The 19,683-nt window shown below is 45.8% G+C and overlaps 1 protein-coding gene across 5 annotated transcripts in view; it reads left to right on the forward strand.

Annotated features, from left to right (window-relative positions):
* inf2 (inverted formin 2) overlaps window positions 1–19,527 on the forward strand; it is a 41,922-nt gene extending 22,395 nt beyond the window's left edge. For 3 of the 5 annotated variants that reach the window (XM_063183664.1, XM_063183667.1, XM_063183666.1), the window contains 17 exons: window positions 217–987; window positions 3,927–4,078; window positions 5,542–5,603; window positions 6,265–6,367; window positions 6,750–6,835; window positions 7,279–7,379; window positions 7,616–7,686; window positions 8,419–8,526; window positions 9,815–9,885; window positions 10,492–10,609; window positions 10,822–10,908; window positions 11,118–11,195; window positions 12,554–12,656; window positions 13,406–13,558; window positions 15,421–16,875; window positions 17,936–17,992; window positions 18,991–19,087. In XM_063183664.1, coding sequence (XP_063039734.1) covers window positions 217–987; window positions 3,927–4,078; window positions 5,542–5,603; window positions 6,265–6,367; window positions 6,750–6,835; window positions 7,279–7,379; window positions 7,616–7,686; window positions 8,419–8,526; window positions 9,815–9,885; window positions 10,492–10,609; window positions 10,822–10,908; window positions 11,118–11,195; window positions 12,554–12,656; window positions 13,406–13,558; window positions 15,421–16,875; window positions 17,936–17,991 — 3,575 coding nt within the window. In that variant the 3' untranslated portion in view covers window position 17,992; window positions 18,991–19,087. Of the gene's footprint in view, window positions 1–216; window positions 988–3,926; window positions 4,079–5,541; window positions 5,604–6,264; window positions 6,368–6,749; window positions 6,836–7,278; window positions 7,380–7,615; window positions 7,687–8,418; window positions 8,527–9,814; window positions 9,886–10,491; window positions 10,610–10,821; window positions 10,909–11,117; window positions 11,196–12,553; window positions 12,657–13,405; window positions 13,559–15,420; window positions 16,876–17,935; window positions 17,993–18,990 lie in introns of those variants that run through there. The other 2 variants (XM_063183665.1, XM_063183668.1) reach the window with 2 other exon arrangements.
* Window positions 19,528–19,683: the final 156 nt, after the last annotated feature.

Below are 19,683 nucleotides of genomic sequence, written 5' to 3' on the forward strand. Positions count from 1 at the left end.
AGCCTCCAGTAATGCAAGTGTGAGGAAATGCATGTGTGGGAAAATATGATCAGTGAATAAATATTTGTAAAAACATAGCACCTGGTGGAGCAAGCAAGTCAGAACAATAATTCACATATGCACTGTTTTCAGAATATTAATTCCCTAATGTTGATTACTGGCTTCAGTTTGGTGTGTACTGTAGAGTCTGCTGTCTGATTTCTTGTGTCTGTGCAGCTGAGCTGAGCTCTTGGGAGAAGGTGATGCAGCGAATGGTCTTCTCCAAGCCTCCGCAGCCAAGCCCTGGGTACCATACGGTAGACGGCCCTTCACCCAAGAAGAGGCTGGACAAAGCGGTGCAGACGGAGCCTGTGGAGTGGGAACTACTGCTCCCCTGCAAGGATGTCACCACCACCGCCACCAGCCCTCGGTCTCCCCCTCCACCCAGCTCCTCCCAGCTGCCTGTGTCCTTCTCCACTCCAGATGCCCAAACCCCTGCCTGTCCTCCTCCTGCACCCCCACCTCCACCACCACCCCCACCACCACCACCTCCTCCTCTCCCTCCCGGTATGGGAGGCCTATGTGCACCTCCTCCACCCCCTCCCTTACCCTCCTCCATTGGAGGTCCTCCTCCTCCCCCACCACCACCACCACCACCTCCTCCTCTACCAGGGATGGAGCCTTCTGGGGCTCCTGTGATGCCTCCTCCTCCACCTCCTCTACCCGGGATGGGGGGACCGTGTGGCCCTCCACCTCCTCCTCCACCTCCACCTCCACCAGGGATGGGTGCTGCTGGTGGTAGTGGTCCCCCACCCCCACCTCCTCTGCCGGGAATGCCTGGGCCTCCTGCCCCCCCTCCACCCCCAGGCATGGGTGGTGGTCTGGTGGTGGCCCACACCAGCCAGTCTGTGGGATGCATGTCCATGAAGGCCTTCAAGCCATCTCCCTTCCCCACCTTGCGGATGAAGAAGCTCAACTGGCAGAAGCTCAACTTCAGATCAGTGCCTGGTGAGTTTGGAGTACTGTCTTGTTGGTTTGTGTGGTGTGTGCGTGCGTGCGTGTGTGTGTGTGCGTGTGCGTGCGTGCGTGCGTGAGGGGTTCCAAAACAATGAACTGTAAGGAGCTATGCTAGGTGATTGTTCAGGGAGAGGTGACCTGAGGGTTAGAACTCACATCAGCAGCTTTCCTTGTGGAAAACATATGGGTGATGGGCTCAAACTACACGACTATTGACTCAACTCTTGCCTGAGCCCAAACTAAACATTATATTTATTTAAACGTAATATTGAGAGGTGTTTCTGTCTACAATTGGACACAAGATAGTCAGTTCTTGTGCAGTACAACCTGATCTCAAAATTGGACACGATTTTCAAGTCGTGCAGTTTGAACCTAGCTCTAGAATTTATGAATTCCAGAGCAGTGACTGACTGGTAATGCAGTAGCAAAACTGAAGGAAGAGAAGGGGGAGGAGTGGGGTTAACCTGACTTCTAAAGAGAGGAGTGACTGGTAAAGTGGCAGCAACACTGAAGTAATGGAAGTGAGTGGGAGAGTTTTTGAAATCTGTGACTCATTCGTTTGAACCTCTGCTTTTAAAATCCTTTTAATATAATTGTTTTGATGAGAGTGAAGAGTGCCTCTGAAGTGATTCACGCTGTGAGGAGGAGAAATTCTACAGTTGTTTTTTTACCATTTATGCCAGACCGTTGCATACATTTCATAGACTATACAGTAGAAGCTATTTTATAGCTCCTCGGTTGACATCTGCATGCATCCTTATCTGCCTGATGTGTGATCTGGCTTCAGTCAGAGATTTTCTGCATGCCTGTGAAATCCCTGTGCATGTCTTCACGCCCCGATGCACATGTCTGTTCCTCTACATCTCTCCGTTCCTCTCCGCTCCTCCACCCATCTCCGACTCCTACCGTGCTCCGTCTCCAACCCCGCTCCCGTTCTCTGAGATTGGGGTGAGCGGTGGGAGCGTTCTCTGATGCACATGTCTCTTGCTCTGCTTTTCGGCTTCTTCCATTCTTGCTCCCATCCAACACACACATGCACACACACTCATTTCTCTTCCTTTACTTCTCCCCCCTACACACACACACACACTTCCTACCCTCCTCCTCTGATTGCTATGTCTCTACTGTACTGTACCAGAGATTCTTTAAAGATGGCCTCTCAACGTCATTTAATTAATATTGCCGTGTTCCCAATTGTTATTGAATGTGTTACGCGTTGGTCCTGTTTTAAAAAACGTTCTGGTTGCTTTGTTTCAAGACGTTTTTGCAAGCTGGCAAGGTGGCTTGTGGAGAAACGAGAGAGTGTTCCGTGTTTCTCGTGGAAATGCGTCTCTGATTGGCTCACTCCTCCTGCTCTCAAAGAAACGCGTCTCTGATTGGCTCAGTCCTCCAGTTCTTGGAGAGAATGTAATGGGAAACAGAGTCGCCACTTCCCCGGGTGGTACTGCACTATAGGGGCGCCAACGGAGGCGTGCAGGCTCCATTCAGGGCTGTGCTCTTTTGACAGCGACCCCTAGGCGAGCTGCAGGCACGGAGCAACCGGAGTGAGCAGGCTTTATGTATGAGGCTTTGTGCTGTGTGTGTACCTGAGAGTAGCAACCAGCTGATAGCTAAGCTAAGCTATGTTTCGGGCCACCAGACGTTGCTTGTTTTGAAAACAAGCAGAAAAAAATTACTCGACATGTTTTTAGATAAATGGGTCGATATAAACCTTTGTGGGCAACGCCTTCTTTCGACGTGACGAAACACAGAAAGGCTTTCGTGATTCGCTCGTTTCTCTGCATTATTTATGTAAATTGAGAAACACCGGGAAACACAGCCAGGAGAGTTGACGCACCGCTATGAGAGCCTTGCAAGTGAGTTTAACTTGGGGTGACCGTCCGATCTTCAAAAGGAGTGAGTAAAACTGTGTTTTATCGGAAGTTGGCCTTTAAGTATATAGAGATATGCCAATGTAATAGGTTGCTATGGGCACCTAACATGACCAGGTTCCGGTCTGCCTAAAGGGGCGTGTCATAATGCTCCTAGAATGAATAGAACAGTCCTTAGGTCTGCCTAGGTCTGCCTAAAGGGGGATCCCCCCCCCCCTTGCAATAATAGAACCCGGAAACAATAGGCCAACGGAACCTCTCTCTTTCTACTCTCTCTGACTGTACCCTCTCCCCATGTCTTGCCCCCACCCTCCTCTCCACATTGCTGCTCCTCTCGCAATCTTCTGATTCCAACACTCCTTAACCAATAGGCCACTGCTACCTCACAACGTCTCATTCACATGCCAAGTGTGTCTGTTTCTCTGCCTCTCTCACCCCCACTACAACCTCACTATCTAAAGCGCCCAGAGGAAAGGATGAAGGAAATAACAAAGATTAACAACAAATAATCGTCTAGTTGAGGAAGAAAATTCAAACACCGGCCAGCCTATGGGGCACCTAAGTCACGCCCTCTACTTCCTGGTTCATGGGGCAGACAGTTGCTAAAAATTGAATGGAAGTGAACGAGGCGAGTCGTGTTGGACTTGTGGTGCATAAGTGGAGGTCCAAGGTTTGGATTGTTGTCGAAAAACCACTCATTTCAAGCCCAGTAATTATTTTTTTACTCCCTCTGCCCGATGAACCAGGAAGTAGAGGGCGTGACTTAGGTGCCCCATGGAAAGGAGTGTGCTCAAGTTTTGTCTCCTAAGGGGGCGTTTTGCCCGCCTTCTTTTTCTCTTTTTGTGATGTTTGGTGGTGGCTTGCACAAGATGTGCGCTACCGCCATCTACAGCGTCAATTCTCAAAGGTCTCCTAAAGGGGCGTTCACCTGCCATCACATGGATCCAGGAAAAGTCTGAGCCTGAAATAGCTTGCTCTACTAAACGAGTCTTTCTTAACTGGCACTAAATGTGTTATTTCCTCTGCTTCTCTAACCCCCACCCACCCCCACCCTCTCAGACGGCGAGTCCATGTGGAAGAGTGTGCAGAGCCAGACGGAGGCCCCCGGCCAGCCCAACTACAGCAGCATCGAGCAGCTCTTCTGCCTCCCCGACGCCCAGACCAAAGAGAAGAGCGCAGCTGCAGCCCCCGTCAAGAAGGAGCCCAAAGAGGTTAGATGGCACTGCACATAGCATCAGATCAAACAGAAAGGGACGCAACCAACTTTGCACACTGAGGAAGGCACACACCGAAACGTGTCTGTGCACCAAACAAATAAAATAAAAAACAGTTTGATGCAAGGTGTGCACCTTTCTGTTTGATTTGAAGCATTTTATTTGGACCAGCACCCTAAAAATGAATCAAGAAATCCTGAGTGAAGCCTGCTACCTGCCACAATTGACATAGCGCATCAGCCAAGCATAGCACTGTCAACTCGGAGTTTAGATGGCACTGCCTACAACATATCATCCAAGCATAGCGCTGTTCTCTATACAACACACTAATTGTTAAAAGAGGTTATATAGCGCATCAGCCTGGCATGTCTCTGCCCTCCATACATACAACACTCTCGGAGGTTAGAAGGCACTACACACAGCGCATCAGCCAAGCATAGCACAGTCCTTTCTCAGACTACTAGACTGACGAAGGACTGTGGTGGTCCGAAACATCACGAGAATAAAAATGGAGTAAATGGGAGCTCATCTGTGTGCAATTCTTTCATTACCCTATATTACATAAACTTGACGTTTTGAGCCTGCACCCAAAGAATCTGGATGTCTGTGAGATTTCACTTGGAAGCATAGCACTCTCAACTCGGATGTTAGATAGCACTGCACATAACACACCGACCCAGCCATAGCACTCTCCTCTATACAACACACGGATTGTTAAAAAAAAAGGTTAGATGGCACTGGATACAGCACATCAGCCAGGCATATGTCACCGTCCTCTATTCGGTACATACAACACACTTGGCGATTAGATGGCACTGCATACATACAGCACATCAGCCAGCCGTAGCTCTGTCCTCTATACCAGTGGTTCCCAACCTATGGGTCGGGACCCATCTCATGGGTCGACAAAGATCCACAGGGGGTCGCGGAGCCCTTTTGATTTTAAGGGGTTTAATTTTAAATATATATAGCCCATGTTGAATAAATGACAAAGCATTTACTAATATATGCAGAGAAGCAAGTAAGTGCTACATTACATTAAACATTTACTCTGTATTTGACCAAAGACAAATTGAGGAATAAAATAACTGAAAAGAGTTTTCTTGAGACTCTCTCTCGTGCGGGCGCTTGCGCGGTTGGGTCGCCAAAACTTACCATAGTAAAACATGGGTCCCTGAAGAAAAAGGTTGGGAACCACTGCTCTATACAACACACTAAGAGGTTAGATGGCACTGCACATAACACAACGTGTTATAATTTCACATCCTCATGGTCACAGCTCTCCTCATGGTCACAGCTCTAAAGCACCGGGATTTGTACAGTATATGTGGGATGTTCATTTGACATGACATGTTTATGCCATACAGCCTGGCCTGTATATTGCAACCACACACCTGTGCTTTTGGGAATAGTAAAAAATCCATATCACATGATTGTCATTCCTGTGCCTATTTCTCTAGATCTCCTTCATAGATCCAAAGAAGAACCTCAACTTGAACATATTCCTGAAGCAGTTCAAGTGGTAAGCTGTAGAGGCCATTTTTGTTATGTTTGCAGCCCACTTTATGTGGGGAAAAGGAAATGATAATATATACATTACATATTTTTGTATTCAAAATAAGTACTGAAATATACAGTATATTTTTGTTCCATACAAATCGTGTGCAGACCAACCTATCACAGACTTAATGGATTTCTCACACTGCTGCTCTTGCAATAGTCAAGTCAAGTCAAGTCAAGTCAAGTGGGTTTTATTGTCAATTTCTTTACATGCACTGGTCATACAAAGAATTTGAAATTACATTTCTTGCTTTCCCATACAGACATAGGCTAATCTAGGTAAGGACATAGACAGTGTAGACATAGATAGTACTTATACATGGACTTAAGACAGTATGGACATAGACAGTGCTCATACAGACATTTAAAGTGCAAGACTGGACAACAGAAGACTTGTAGAGAACATACATTAAGAGGTAATTGTTGTTTTTTTGTTTTTGTTTTTTTTTTCCTAAAAGAGTCCTTTATAGCGTTCTTACGTAGTAGTAGTAGTATTTTGAAGAAAAATAAATATTAAAAAGGTCTATCAAGTACAACAGCAGCAGTGTGTGTGTGTGTGATAACTCATATTCCGTCAGCAATGCCTTTTTCTTGTTCCTTCACCTCTATTTGTCCTTCCGTAGCTCCTATGAAGAGTTTGTAGCCCTAATTGAGAAGGGGGATCGGTCCAAGTTCGACGTGGAAATCCTTAAACAACTATTGAAGTTGCTGCCAGAAAAGCACGAGGTACGTGCCATCTCTGACTCCTGGCCAGTGTTGCCAGATGTGTCTGATCAAATCCCGCCCAAAAGGTTCTCAAAAACCGCCAAACTGCGCTAAATTCCGCCCAAATTCAACAAATTACATTGACTTCTATGGGCCCAAAATGGCTGGAAAAAACGCCAAATGGCCAATTTTTCCCTTTTTTATCCGCAGACGCTTATCCCAAGTAGCCCAATTGGGCGGGCACCCGGCCAATCTGGCAACGCTGCTCCTGGCTACCACCCAAAGCTACATAAGCTCAGGCTGATATACACCAGCTACAGTGAATCCTGTGAATGTGATTTTTTTTGTATTCACTTGAAGTCGTGACTCTTTTTTTGTCCCTTCCATTTCTTTCTGTTTGTAGACGGAGAACTTAAAGGCGTATCAAGGGGAGACAGAAAAGCTGGCCAATGTGGATCGGTTTTATCTGAAGCTGCTGGCTGTGCCACGGTAACTAACGCTCTTCATCCCCACAAAAGCCCTGGCAGGATATGAGGGTCTTTACTCGGGACTAAGAGCTGCCAATCAAGCTTTGTTTCTATAACAAACAATCTGACGTGGGGAAACTGCAAGAAATCATTGTGCTTATAGTTCTGATGGCACGTAGTAGTTTTTGTCTTATCTACTCCTATGAATGCAGTACACACACACACACACACACACACACACACTTAATGCTTAATACTTACTCTAACATACTTATTCTAACATATCTTGTCTGTCTTCCTTTTTTTTTGTTTCATTCTGCCCGCTGAATGATGGTTTTCTCCACTTCGCTTTCTCACTGACTCACTCTCTCTCTCTCTCTCTCTCTCTCTCGCTCTCGCTCTCGCTCTCGCTCTCGCTCTCTCTCTCTCTCTCTCTCTCTCTCTCTCTCTCGCCCGCCCACGTAGCTACCAGTTGAGGATTGAGTGCATGCTACTGTGCGAAGAGACTGCCTCGGTGCTGGATATGCTGAACCCCAAAGCAGAGCTGGTGGAGGCAGCGTGTGACAGTAAGTGTCAGAAAGGAAGACTCTCAGATCTCCTGCTCATGGTGCTATACTGTACGGCTGGCTCCCACTCAGCCTCACCTGTGTGCGTGTGCGTGTGTGTGTGTGTGTGTGTGTGTGTGTGTGTGTGTGTGTGTGTGTGTGTGTGTGTGTGTGTGTGTGTGTGTGTGTGTGTGTGTGTGCGCGCGCGTGTGTGTGTGCGTGTGTGCGTGTGTGCGTGTGTTCACTTCTTCCCTCAGGCTTGCGGTCAAGTACTTTGCTGCCCAAATTCTGCAAATTGATTCTTGATGTCGGAAACTTCCTCAATTATGTAAGTGTATTTATTTTTCCCTTTGGTGGTATTTTAGGAGGTGATCTAATACAGTGAATCTTAATTGTCCTCTGATGAAGCCTTTGCCTTTGGCACAGTTACAATCTGCAGTTTTGCAGTGTACCTCCTAATATGTGTCTATACAGTACAACTTGCTAATTGTTGTAGGGATTAATATTCCAATATCATTTTCCTCATGGCTTCTTCTTTGCTGTAATAAAGAAATGCTTGTTTTTGCTTGATTGTTCTGATATCTCAGAATTATTATTGATGAGCATCCTGTATCCTCAGAAGCTACAATCCAGTGCCACATTAATAAAGACCTGTTTTAAACTATTCAAATAGAGCAATTGGAGAAATAAAAACCAGGTCATTTCGGGTATGTGGCACTGGATTCTCACTTCTGAATCCAGGTTGCCCATCAGTGCTGCTGGGTCAAAGACGTGCAAAATGAAATTGTCATTCAGTGTAACGGATACCTTATGTTGACTGTAACTGTGAATAACATGACTCTTTTCATTTAATTTTTTTTCCAGTGAATTCATGAAAGCCTCGGCTGTCATCCATTCACTTGAAACCATTTAAAAATTATGATTTTTTTTTTTACCGTTACAGTCAGCAGAAGGTGTCCGTTACACTGAATGCCATTTTGCACGTCTTTGACCCTGCTAGGCCCTAGGCAGCCTATAAAAAGTGAATAAAAATCTCAATAAAACATTACTGCATCAACAGGGCAGTCACACGGGCAACGCAGAAGGCTTCCGAATCAGCTCGCTGCTCAAGCTGACGGAGACCAAGGCCAATAAGAGCCGCATCACCCTACTCCATCACATCCTGGAGGTACGTAGGGCTGTCTAGATTCTTATTTACTAGAGATGCACCGGATCCTGATTTTTAGGATCCTGCCGGATACCAGATCCACTGCTTAAGATCCTGCCGGATCTGGAACCGGATACCGGATCCTACAAAAGAGTTGAAACATATAGTCTACTCGCACACGTGGGCCCTTTTTATTACATTGGCTTAAACTATTTTTTATACTCATTGGTTTATTGCCACACTGCCTGCCACAGCCGCTTCCAAAAGGGCTTTCACTCCATGCAGTGATTGGGGTTGTGAAAGACTGACTGAAAAGCCTAGGCTAGAGATGCACCAAACCGTGATTTTTAGGTAACATGCCGGATACCGGATCCACTGCTTAAGATCCTGTCGGACCCGGATCCTGTGAAAAACCCTATTATCCTGCCGGATCCGGAACCGGAACCGGATCCGGTGCATCTCTATTATTTACCCAGGTCATGTGTCTGAAAAGTCATACTCAACGTCATTGGCAATAGAGCAGGTTTTTTTGGTGAGCACAGAGAGTATGTACCCTGGTCACTCTTTATTCTGCAGCACACAATTCAACTGGGAAAAAAACAAAGTGAGTGCACTGGGGAGGGGGCATCAGCTATATCCCAGCTATTGTAATATCCCAGCTATTGTAGCAAAGCAGAGCCCCCAAGAGGGACTGCCCTTGCTTGCTATAGCTTTGTTATGAAACTAGACGACACTTCACCTCTCATTCACAAAACACGTCTTCAGTTTTGTCTCTGTGATGGCGGGAAAGAAACCAGAGGTGCTGCTCTGCTGTGTACTGTGTGCCAGTGACTGAGATGCACTATGAGGCGGCGCACTACTCGACACTGCCCTCGTTATAGCCTAGCCCGGGAGTTTATTTCCATCCTTATCCAATTGACCCACATCCGTAACATCCGCGCAGTGAGACGGGTTTAATAGATTTAATTACGCTCATCGCTCGCTCCCTGAGGTCGTTGCGTGGCAGGGCAAGGGAGGAAAGCAGACAGCATCTTTCGCCAACTACAAAATGATTTCAGCCAGCGTAAGAATTTTGGGTACTATATGCAATTCCATGGTATTTTTTTGGTCTTTTTGACTTTATTCATGATGGTACAGTGCAGATGGTGACAGGAAGTGAGTTGGGAGAGAGAGATGGGGAAGGGTTGGCAAAGGACCCGGGCCGGGAATCAAACCCGGGTTGACCGCATAGCAAGTGCCCTACCATTTGCGCCACGGTAGGGTCCAGGGTTTTACTTTTTCTTGTGGTTTGATGTGATATATTTGTCAGGAGGCAGAACTGAATCATCCTGAGCTGCTTAACCTTGCTGATGACATTGAGACATCGGAGAAAGCCGCAGGGTAAGAATTAATGTCTGTCTTTGTGTTTCTCTCCATCTATATTTCTGTACCCCCCCTCTCTCTCTCCTTCTCTGTCCCTCTCTCTTCATCTCAGTCACTCTCTATCTCTGTACCCCTCTCTCTCTCTCTCTCTCTCTCTCTCTCTCTCTCTCTCTCTCTCTCTCTCTCTCTCTCTCTCTCTCTCTCTCTCTCTCTCTCTCTCTCTCTCTCTCTCTCAGAGAAAGATGCAGGGTAAGGATATATCTCTGTCTCCTCTATTCCTCTATTGCTGCCCCCCCCCCTCTCTCTGTCTCTCTCTCACACACACACACACACAGAGACACGCACACACACGCACACACACACACGCGCACACACACGCACACACACGCACACACACACACACACACACACACACACACACACACACACACACACACACACACACACACACACACACACACACACACACACACACACAAACACACACACCTCACCCACTCTGAGAAATTCGCGTTGTGAACTAGTCGCTTTGATATGTAGCCCTCCCCAACCTCTCTTGCTCTCTTTCCTTTTTTCTGTTTTGTCCCCTTCTTGTGGTTGTGATTGATCTCCTTGACCTTCCAGGGTGAACCTGGAGTCCATCCAGGGGGAGACGAGTGGGCTACTCAAGCGCCTGACTGGAGCGGTGAATAAGGTCTCGTCAGTGGACGATGTGAAGGAACAGTTCCAGAGTGTTACGGAGGTATGCTGAATATTACCAGCCATCATCCCCCCCCCCCCCCCCCACATGCAAACCCTTTTAACTTAGGTGTCTGGTGTAATGTTGTTGTTTGCACAAAGAGTGACTTATTTTATATTTCCGCTGGTTCCATTTTTTTATTTTTAAATTCTTCACATATTAGTGCTGAATAAGTCGTGCACATGATGCCGGTCCTATTGATACTCTTTAAATAGGAAAACCTAAAGGCATGTCAAGCCTTGCAGGAGCGCTTTGCCGAGATCGAGAGGAAGAAAGCTGATCTGGCTGTTTACCTGTGTGAGGTACATGTACAATTCCATTTAGTATTTTACATTTCCATTCAAATTGTTTTTTACTTGAGATGTGTGTCACATTGCCTTAAATGTATCACCATATATCTGTACATGTGTATAGGCCCTACTGTATTATGATTTATAAATGTCATTCCGTTGAATAATGGAAGGTCATCTAAGTGAGGCTGTGCATACTAATGTAATGAAATCCAATGTAGGACCCAGCAAAGCTTTCTCTAGAAGAGCTCTTCAGCAACATCAGGACCTTCAGGGGCCTCTTCACCAAAGCCCTAAAGGTGAGCTGCTCGCTGACGTACTGTACCTCACTTAACACCTATACACTTCCCACCTGCACATTGGCTTCCCCCTAGCCTGATAAACCAGCCTAAATGTGAGACCGGAGTAATTTAGTCTGGCCCCGATGAACGTTACCTCGGACGATTGCTGATGAGATCAACCTGTTGTTTTTCAAACCGTGCCGGCGCTCTGACCAATCGGCGATCTTTGCCGTTGATGTGCTTTCCCAACGGTGTTGCAAGCTTCGTCGTCACTCCCTCAAAACCCCGCCCGCTTTGATTCAAAACAAATCTCTGCGTTGTAATTGGTTTTGCCAGACTCAGGGCACAGTGTTCAAAACGTTCTCAGATCCGAGGCCAGACCCACTCGCAGCTGAAAAATTTCGGCGCCCAGCAGGTGGCGCTGGTTTACCAGGCTAGCTTCCCCCCACCCCCAAGACACCTTGCTCTCCCATTAGTGGTCCATTGGAAAAGGTGTACTTTTTAAAGAAGATGGATTGCACTCGTGCTGTTCTTTTTATATGTTGGGGTGAGCTGGTCTATCACTGACATACTGTACATTCCCACCTACGGAACCCCCACAATTGCTTTTCCCAAGATGCCTTGCTCTCCCCCATTGGTGGTCTGTTACCAAGTACATTTTCAAAAGATGGATTGCGCTCGTGCTGTTGTTTTAACATTCTTAGCTGTAAGGGTAAAAAAATAATGCCTTGCACTGAAAGCACTGAAGAGGTGTCCGAAATGCTTAAGTGGCATACCCCTTCAGTCTGTTGGTACATGCTGTGTTGCGTTCCATTTTGTTCCACACGGCTCTATGTTCTCAGCCCCAGTATATTGTGCTGCCTGTCAGAGTGCAAATTATTGTCCCCTTTTTAATTAATCATCTTCAAGCTCAGCGCAGAGCATGTCCTGCACAGTGCTGGATGTGCAGTGGTGCATCTGTATTCTCCCAGTGTGGCAGAGTCACTTAGTGTAGCCAGCCCTGGCCCTGGCATGGTCCCCCAGGAGGCCACTAGAGGTCCATCTGTGCCATTCTCAATATAAATTATGGCGTGTACCCTGGCAGTCATGTTCTCCTCTGGCTCTTCTCTTTTCGCCATATTCCTTTTCATCAAGGTCTGCTTATTTGTGTGTTAATGCAGGTTGAATTGCATTATATACCGGTGTTGTGTTTTATGATATTATGCAAAGTTTGTGTTCTGCGTCTAGCAGGATGACAATTATTGATTGTCATTCTCTCTCATTCTCTCTCTTTCTTTCTTTCTTTCTTTCTTTCTTTCTTTCTTTCTTTCTTTCTTTCTCGCTCTCTCGCTCTCTCGCTCTCTCGCTCTCTCTCTCTCTCTCTCTCTCTCTCTCAGGAGAATAAGATGTGGAAGGAGCAGGCTGCCAAAGCAGAGAAGAGGAAGAAGCAGCTGGCAGAAGAAGAGTCCAAGAGGCAGAAAGGAGAGGGCGGGAAGATTAGTGAGTTCTCCCGTTCTCCTCGATACTGCTCCTCTTCTCCTGCTGTTGGCTACATCATTGTGTGGAATTTGATACTTTACATACAGTTGAAATCAGACATCAGCAGACATCTTACAATGCAACATTTTTTTTGGTGACTGTATTTGGACGGTATATTTAAGATAGATTTAAGATTTCAAACGCTGTGTATACATGCCCTCAGTTCGCAGGCTAGGATCTCCTGAAAGGCTTAGCAAAAAATGGCACCTCTTCAGGTACTGATGATGCAAGGATTGACCCATGAGTCGGCATCTCTGGGCCCGCCCATGAAATTGCTTGTTATCCCCTCCGAATGCTACACCTGCTGTATGTAATGACTAATTAATATGCCTAATGACTGGCCGTGATTGGCACCGCACGGCCTTGGGTGGAGCATTCAGAGTTGAAACAATGGGCTCGGTCGTGACGACGCAGTAAGATTTTTGCTAGGCCGTGGGCATGTGCACTTTGCCAGTTTGATGCATTGTGGTTAGAACCACAATGCATCAAACTGGCAAAGTGTGCATGCCCACTGCCTAGCAAAAATCTTACTGCGTCGTCATGAACGAGCCTATTGCAGTTTTATGGGCGGGCCAGAGGAGCCAACGGCAACAATGGCATGAGCAGTGCAACATGCATGTTGAAATTGGCCAGAATTTCCTTTGAACATGTAATGTGTAAAAATGTAATGTCACTGTATTGTATAGCAGTTCTTGCTCTCTGTTTTGTAGTTCGCAAGGGCGTTGTCCCAAAAGAAGACGGGTGCATCATCGACCACCTCCTGTCAGACATCCGCAAGGGCTTCCAGCTGAGGAAGACGCGTCCCAGGTGCGAAAATGACAGTGCACCTCCTAGCGAAACACGTAGGGATAACGACCAATCTGGTAAGGAGGAGGGGGAAGGCAGCCGTTTCACTGTCGTGCGTGCCGCCCAAACCCCCCCACCACCGCCTCTCCTCGTCGTGTGTTTGTGTGCGCATGGCTTCCTAGCAACAGTTTCCAAGGCCTTGCCATTGTCCGCTTCGCATGGTCGTCCCTCTCTCTCTCTCTCTCTTGTACATCTGCGTTTTGTACATCCCCCGTGTGTGTCATTGCCGAGGACACGCTGCATCAGTTGAGTATGAGTGGAGCACTGCATGCAGGCAAGCCGAGGAAGCGCTTGACACATTCAATTTTAATTTCCCTAGATATTTATAGTCAATCGCCATGGCTATTGTCTTAACCCGTGTTTGTAATGATAACACTAACTGCACTGGAGGTGGTTTTATATGAATTCACCAAGACCTGTGAATCTTCAGCGCAAGAGCTTTTGCCTTTTTGTCTTGTGCATGACTCGTGCCTGTTTGTCTGCGCCGTGACTGATACTGCCCTCAAATACCACCTTTTAGCGCTTATCTTTGTTTCCATCGGTGTTAAAACGTTTGTGCATCTCGCTATTTTCTAATCTCTATCTTGAACACACTCACTTAAATAATTATTCTATCCTAATTATTAAACACCTTATTTTTTGCATCATTTTTTTATGCATCATTGTTATGCATTTATGCATCATAATGATTTTTGCATAACTTTTGTTATGCATCAAGCAATGTATTGTTATGCATCAAGCAATGTATTGGCATTTACTTCATGTATAGTTTACATGGTCATATACTCCCACTCTGGAAGGCAGAGCGTCAATAGCATGTCCCTCACCAGATGCAACCATATCTCACTCATTTCGTGAAGTATTCACGAAAAAAATAGATAAATTTTCGTGGTGCATTCACGTTATTGCCCGCCTTTCGTAAAGTCTTCACGAAAATAATAGATTAATTTTCACGCTGCCTATTCACTTGAATTGCCCGACTGTTGCCTAGCGACCCACTAGTTTGGTCAAGGTTAGGGTTAAGGTTAGGGTTAAGGTTAGGGTTAAGGTTAGGGTTAAGGTTAGGGTTAGAGTTAGGGTTAGGTTTAGGGTTAAGTAGGGTTAAGGTTAGGGTTAGGTTTAGGTTTAGGTTTAGGGGACATAAGGCGTAAGTACCGAAAGGGCGTCGAATTAGTGAGTCCCGAGTGTATCAGCAGTGTTCTGTCAGCACCCCCTCCCCGCCCCTGCAGACGTTTGGATAACCATAGCAGCAGTGGAGCAATTCAAGTGAATAGGCAGCGTGAAAATTAATCTATTATTTTCGTGAAGACTTTACGAAAGGCGGGCAATAACGTGAATGCACCACGAAAACTAATCTATTATTTTCGTGGAGACTTTACGAAAGGCGTGAAATAGGGCTCCCAGATGAATGTACAGTAGTTGTAATTCCACCTTGTGCAGCTCAGTGTAGCTCCCGGTGGAGCTGTGTGGAACTGCAGTACATACATCTGCTGAGGGTCTGGTTAGAACAACATAACATCTCTGTGTAATAAGAGTGGTTCATGCAGCATTTGGTCTTTCTATCTCTCTATCTCTCTATCTCTCTCTCTTTCTCTCTCTCTCTTTCTCTCTTTCTTTCTTTCTTTCTTTCTCTCTCTCTCTCTCTCTGTCTCTCTCTCTCTCTCTCTCTCTCTCTCTCTCTCGCTGTCTCTCTCTCTCTCTCTCTCTCTCGCTGTCTCTCTCTCTCTCGCTGTCTCTCTCTCTCTCGCTGTCTCTGTCTGTCTGTGTCTCTCTGTCTCTGTCTCTCTCTCTCTCTCTCTCTCTCTCTCTCTCTCTCTCTCTCTCTCTCTCTCTCTCTCTCTCTCTCTCTCTCTCTCTCTCTCTCTCTCTCTCCCCACAGGAGGAAAAGCAGCAGAACCCACTCTCCAGCCCCCCGGAGCCCAAGGACCCCCACCGTCTCCAGCAGTGCAGCCGCCGGCCCTGCCCTCTGGCCCACTCCACCCCGCTGCAGGAGGTGCAGCCGGAGCTGACCCGCACCGCTCCTCTGACTCCTCTCGCTCTCCTGACACGCCACAGACTGCGTCACCACTAACCAATGGGCAGAGCCTCCCTGGAAAGACGTCCCCACAACTCCCCAAGTCCTCAGCAGTAACACCTGCACCACCGGTACCAGCAGTCCAGTCCTCTGAACTCCCACCCTCCTCGGGTGCAGAAAACGGAGCAAAGTGTGAGCAGCCGCATCTCTCCCCTCGTTCTGACCCTGAAACGCACACACCCAGCATCCCAAAAACTCAGCCAACGGATATCATGGATGTAAACGAAGATGCAGATCACAAACCTTTTCAGAACGGCACCACCAACAGCCAGGATGTTATCATGTCAGAGCAGAATGGTCACCTCAGCTGCACACAACCACAACCATCACCACATCTGGAGCCAAATAAGACCTCCAATGGCAAGATGACGAACGGAGACCTTGGTGCTGGGGAGAACAACCAGCACGCCTGTCTGGTCAGGCAGGTGGCCTTGCGGGACCTGGGCAGCAGCCTGGAGGTTGTGGAGCTTGAAGAGAACAACAACAACACCACCACCACCACTACGACCACTGAAGCACCTCCATCTTGCACAGTCGCAACTCCATCTTCCACCTCCATGGAGGAGGAGGAGAAGGAGAAGGCTTCCCAAGATGGTGTCAGCGAACAGGCGGAGGGAGAAGACGGGCATCCTCTCCTCTCAGCATCAACGTCATCATCACCATCTCAACAGGAAGCACTGCAGAATGGCGGTACCACCACCACCAAGAGCAGCAGTATTAATGGGCACAAGCCAAGTGAGACTCGGGAGTCACCCAATCAAAACCAAGACTCAGTCACTCAAAAACATCTCGTGGCCAATCAAAATCAGGAGTCAGAAGTCAACACTTCCTCAAAGAATGCACCTGCAGGAGAAGGGGATTGGTCCTTGACTGATGAGTCCACAATGCAGCATAATGGAAAGCAAGCAGGAGGAAGTGCAGTGGAGAAGCTGGACATGGACATGTCCATCAAAGCAGCCACGGGCCACAATGGAGAGCCACATCCAAGCAATGGGCAAGGAGGGGTGAATGGAAGCCAGTCGCACAAGTTTGAAAGGGAGGAAATTGGCATCGATGTGGTGGATGGCGGGTCAGATGGTGCTGCTGCACAAAAGCCTGCCCAGGTACCACCCTCAGAAACTCCAGAACCAGAACCAGAATCTGAATCTGCGTCTGTGCCCTCTCCCCTTGATCCACTTCCAGCATCTGCCACCGCACCCACAAACCCACAGCCTAAAAAACACAAGTTCTTCAGAAGGAACAAGAAGAGTAGTCAAGAAGGTAATGCCCTTTCATTTGCAATAAAGTGCTTTTCATTCAGTTATTCATCGGAGAGTAAATGTATTCTTATTTTAATGCATCATTTCAGATGGACACTGGCAGAATTAAAGCTGGTTGATTTGTTTCATCAGCAGGTCTTGGCATTTGAAGTTAACAATTTTTCATTTATATTGACATTCAACCGTTTCCCACTTCCACCAGAGATAAATATGTGTGTTTTACCTTTCTCTGAGTCTGGTGAATACTACTCTTAGTTCCAAGCTAACAATTCTGATTGAATCTTATGGGTCCAGCTAGCTGGCTTCATACAACTTGGATATGCTAGCTTGGAGGTAAAATTTGCATTGCCAGAATCATTTAGAGAACAGCTAGAAGAACAAGAGCAAGGTAAAACTCGATTATTTAACTCAGTGGGAGGATTGAAATGAGCGCATTTCCATACATTTTGGAATGTCACTTTGCATTTATACCATAGGACTTCTGGTTGGTATAGTAAATTATCTCCCCTTATACACCAGGATTGAATGTTAGCTACCAAACACTCATAGATATGAACACAAAATGCTGCTGTGACCATTCCTATGTGTTGGAACCAATGGCTCAGATCAGATTACCACCATGTTAACCGATATATAACTGCTATTAATCAGTGACAAGGCGATGCACTCATTGTCCTGTAGGTGGCAGTATATAGGTATCTACGAAAAACATAGGAATACTGGACCAAGATGGCACCCAAGTTAAGCTGAACGTGGCATCTAGTGTTCTGTGCCAACTGGTCAAAAGCTGAGACTTGTCAGTCTATGCAGCTCAAGCTAACTGCTTTTTTTCTCCCACAAACCACTGGTATGGACAAGTGTGTTCATCTGCCCTGTAACAAGCCATTTACCTATGTACCGTCTGTTGGAAAAGGGGGATTTTGCATTGTGTTGCTTTAAAGGCCTTTGAATATGTGACATGTGAATTTTTCTATGTTGATTGTTTTTCTCCAAGGATGGCTTCACTATCCTTAAACAGTCAAATGTATCTGAGTTGTTTTCTTCTCTGGTCCCTAAAACAGCAAAAATCAAAGGCAAAGGACACACTAAAAATAAAAGCGGGTGTGTTTTGCAGTGAGGTAGGTCAACCACACCGGCTTCTAAATAAAACTAACGTGTCCAGAGCTCCAAAACCACAATCAAACTGTGCCGTGCTCTCCTAACCTAGCCTACAGCCAAAGGCAGCCTCTCTAATCAAGTGACTAAATCATGCAGATGATGTTGTTTGTGTTGTTAAAAAAAATAATCTCTCTGTGGTGTTTCGTGGCATTAACACTTCCCTCCCTGGGAAACCTCTGGGTAAATTTCTAACCAATGTCCCAAGGTCATAACCAAATGCTAATCATTCATAACTTAATCATAATCCAATCATGTCTGTCTCTCACCCTCATCATGAGTGTCTGGTGTCCACTGATTGTCTCTTCATTTCTCATCATCAATTTGACCTCTGGACAAAAGGAGCGGTCCTTGAAGGAGTGTGTGTGTGTGTGTGTGTGTGTCGTGACCCATTATTTGTTTGTCTATGAATGTAAAAACTAAAAAAAAAAAATTATTAAATGTGGTGGGTATATGTGGGTATAATACGGAGCTACAATATGTTTCTTTTAGGAATTTCCTTGGACCCTAAGTTTCTATGTACTGTATATTAGTATGCAAATTAAGCGTTGTTTTCAAGTAATGTTTTTTTCTGCTATTTCTGACAAATAAAAGGAAATGAAAATAAATAAATAAATAAATAACAATCAGTGCTTCCACAGAACTTTGACATTTGTGGCACACACTATGCATAAGATATTGGATGCAATACTACCATACCCCACCCCACCCCACAATTTCTCCCACATTAACAAAAAAAGAATCCCCAGTACTATCATTTTAACAATGTCAAGCACAATAAATTATTCTCTGTGCGGTATTTGGTGAATGATCAGACAAGAAGAAAGTGTCCGTCTGCAATGTTTTGGGTCGCCTGTTGGTGGTGCCAAACGCACATCACCACACGCATCTGATATAGGACAGGGGGGCCAGGGTGCCAATTCTGATTTGCTCTTTTTTTTTGTTTTTCTTCCCTCAACAGGTGCATCGAAAAGGAAACGAGCGAGGGGCAAAAGGAAAAGCTGAGGTTGTCCTTTACCCCTCTAGAGACCTCTGGTGGCTCAGTCTTAATTCTCATCCTATTGGACATTGCATCTTGGGCAGCGCATATATATCAGCTAGTTTTGAAAATTGAGTGTGTACTATTATATGTATGTTTTTGTATGTTATGTCGAACAATTTATTATTTTTTACATGTCTGATATTTGCCTTTTGTCTGATGATGTGTGTTACAGCAGAACCACAGTGTGGAACGTGAAGTGGAAAGATTTTTTTTTTTTAATAGCCTATATCGTAATAAAAAAGAAGGGGTAAAGTGCGCATTTTTAGGAAGGGTTTTAAACGAAAAGGAATATTGTTATGCTGTGAATGTAAATATATATTTTATTTAGAAACAAATATATTAAACATTTGTATATTTATTGAATATAAAACTGAATGCTAAAGGACATAATGTTGACCAAAACGTGCATACCGTATGTGTAGGCCTAATCAAATAAACACCTGGGCGAGTATTGTGTCTTGTGTTGTTTGTACTTTATTTTCACAATTAGCCTGTCAACTTCCTTTCAAACTTTACAGTGTAAAGTTTACACGATCAAACGTTTCAACCATAAATACAGTGGCAGTCAAGTAAATATCAGAAGATTCTTGCTTTATGTGCTGCGAAGTGTAA

Source organism: Engraulis encrasicolus, chromosome 19 (genome assembly GCF_034702125.1).
Source record: "Engraulis encrasicolus isolate BLACKSEA-1 chromosome 19, IST_EnEncr_1.0, whole genome shotgun sequence".
Classification (NCBI taxonomy): domain Eukaryota; kingdom Metazoa; phylum Chordata; class Actinopteri; order Clupeiformes; family Engraulidae; genus Engraulis; species Engraulis encrasicolus.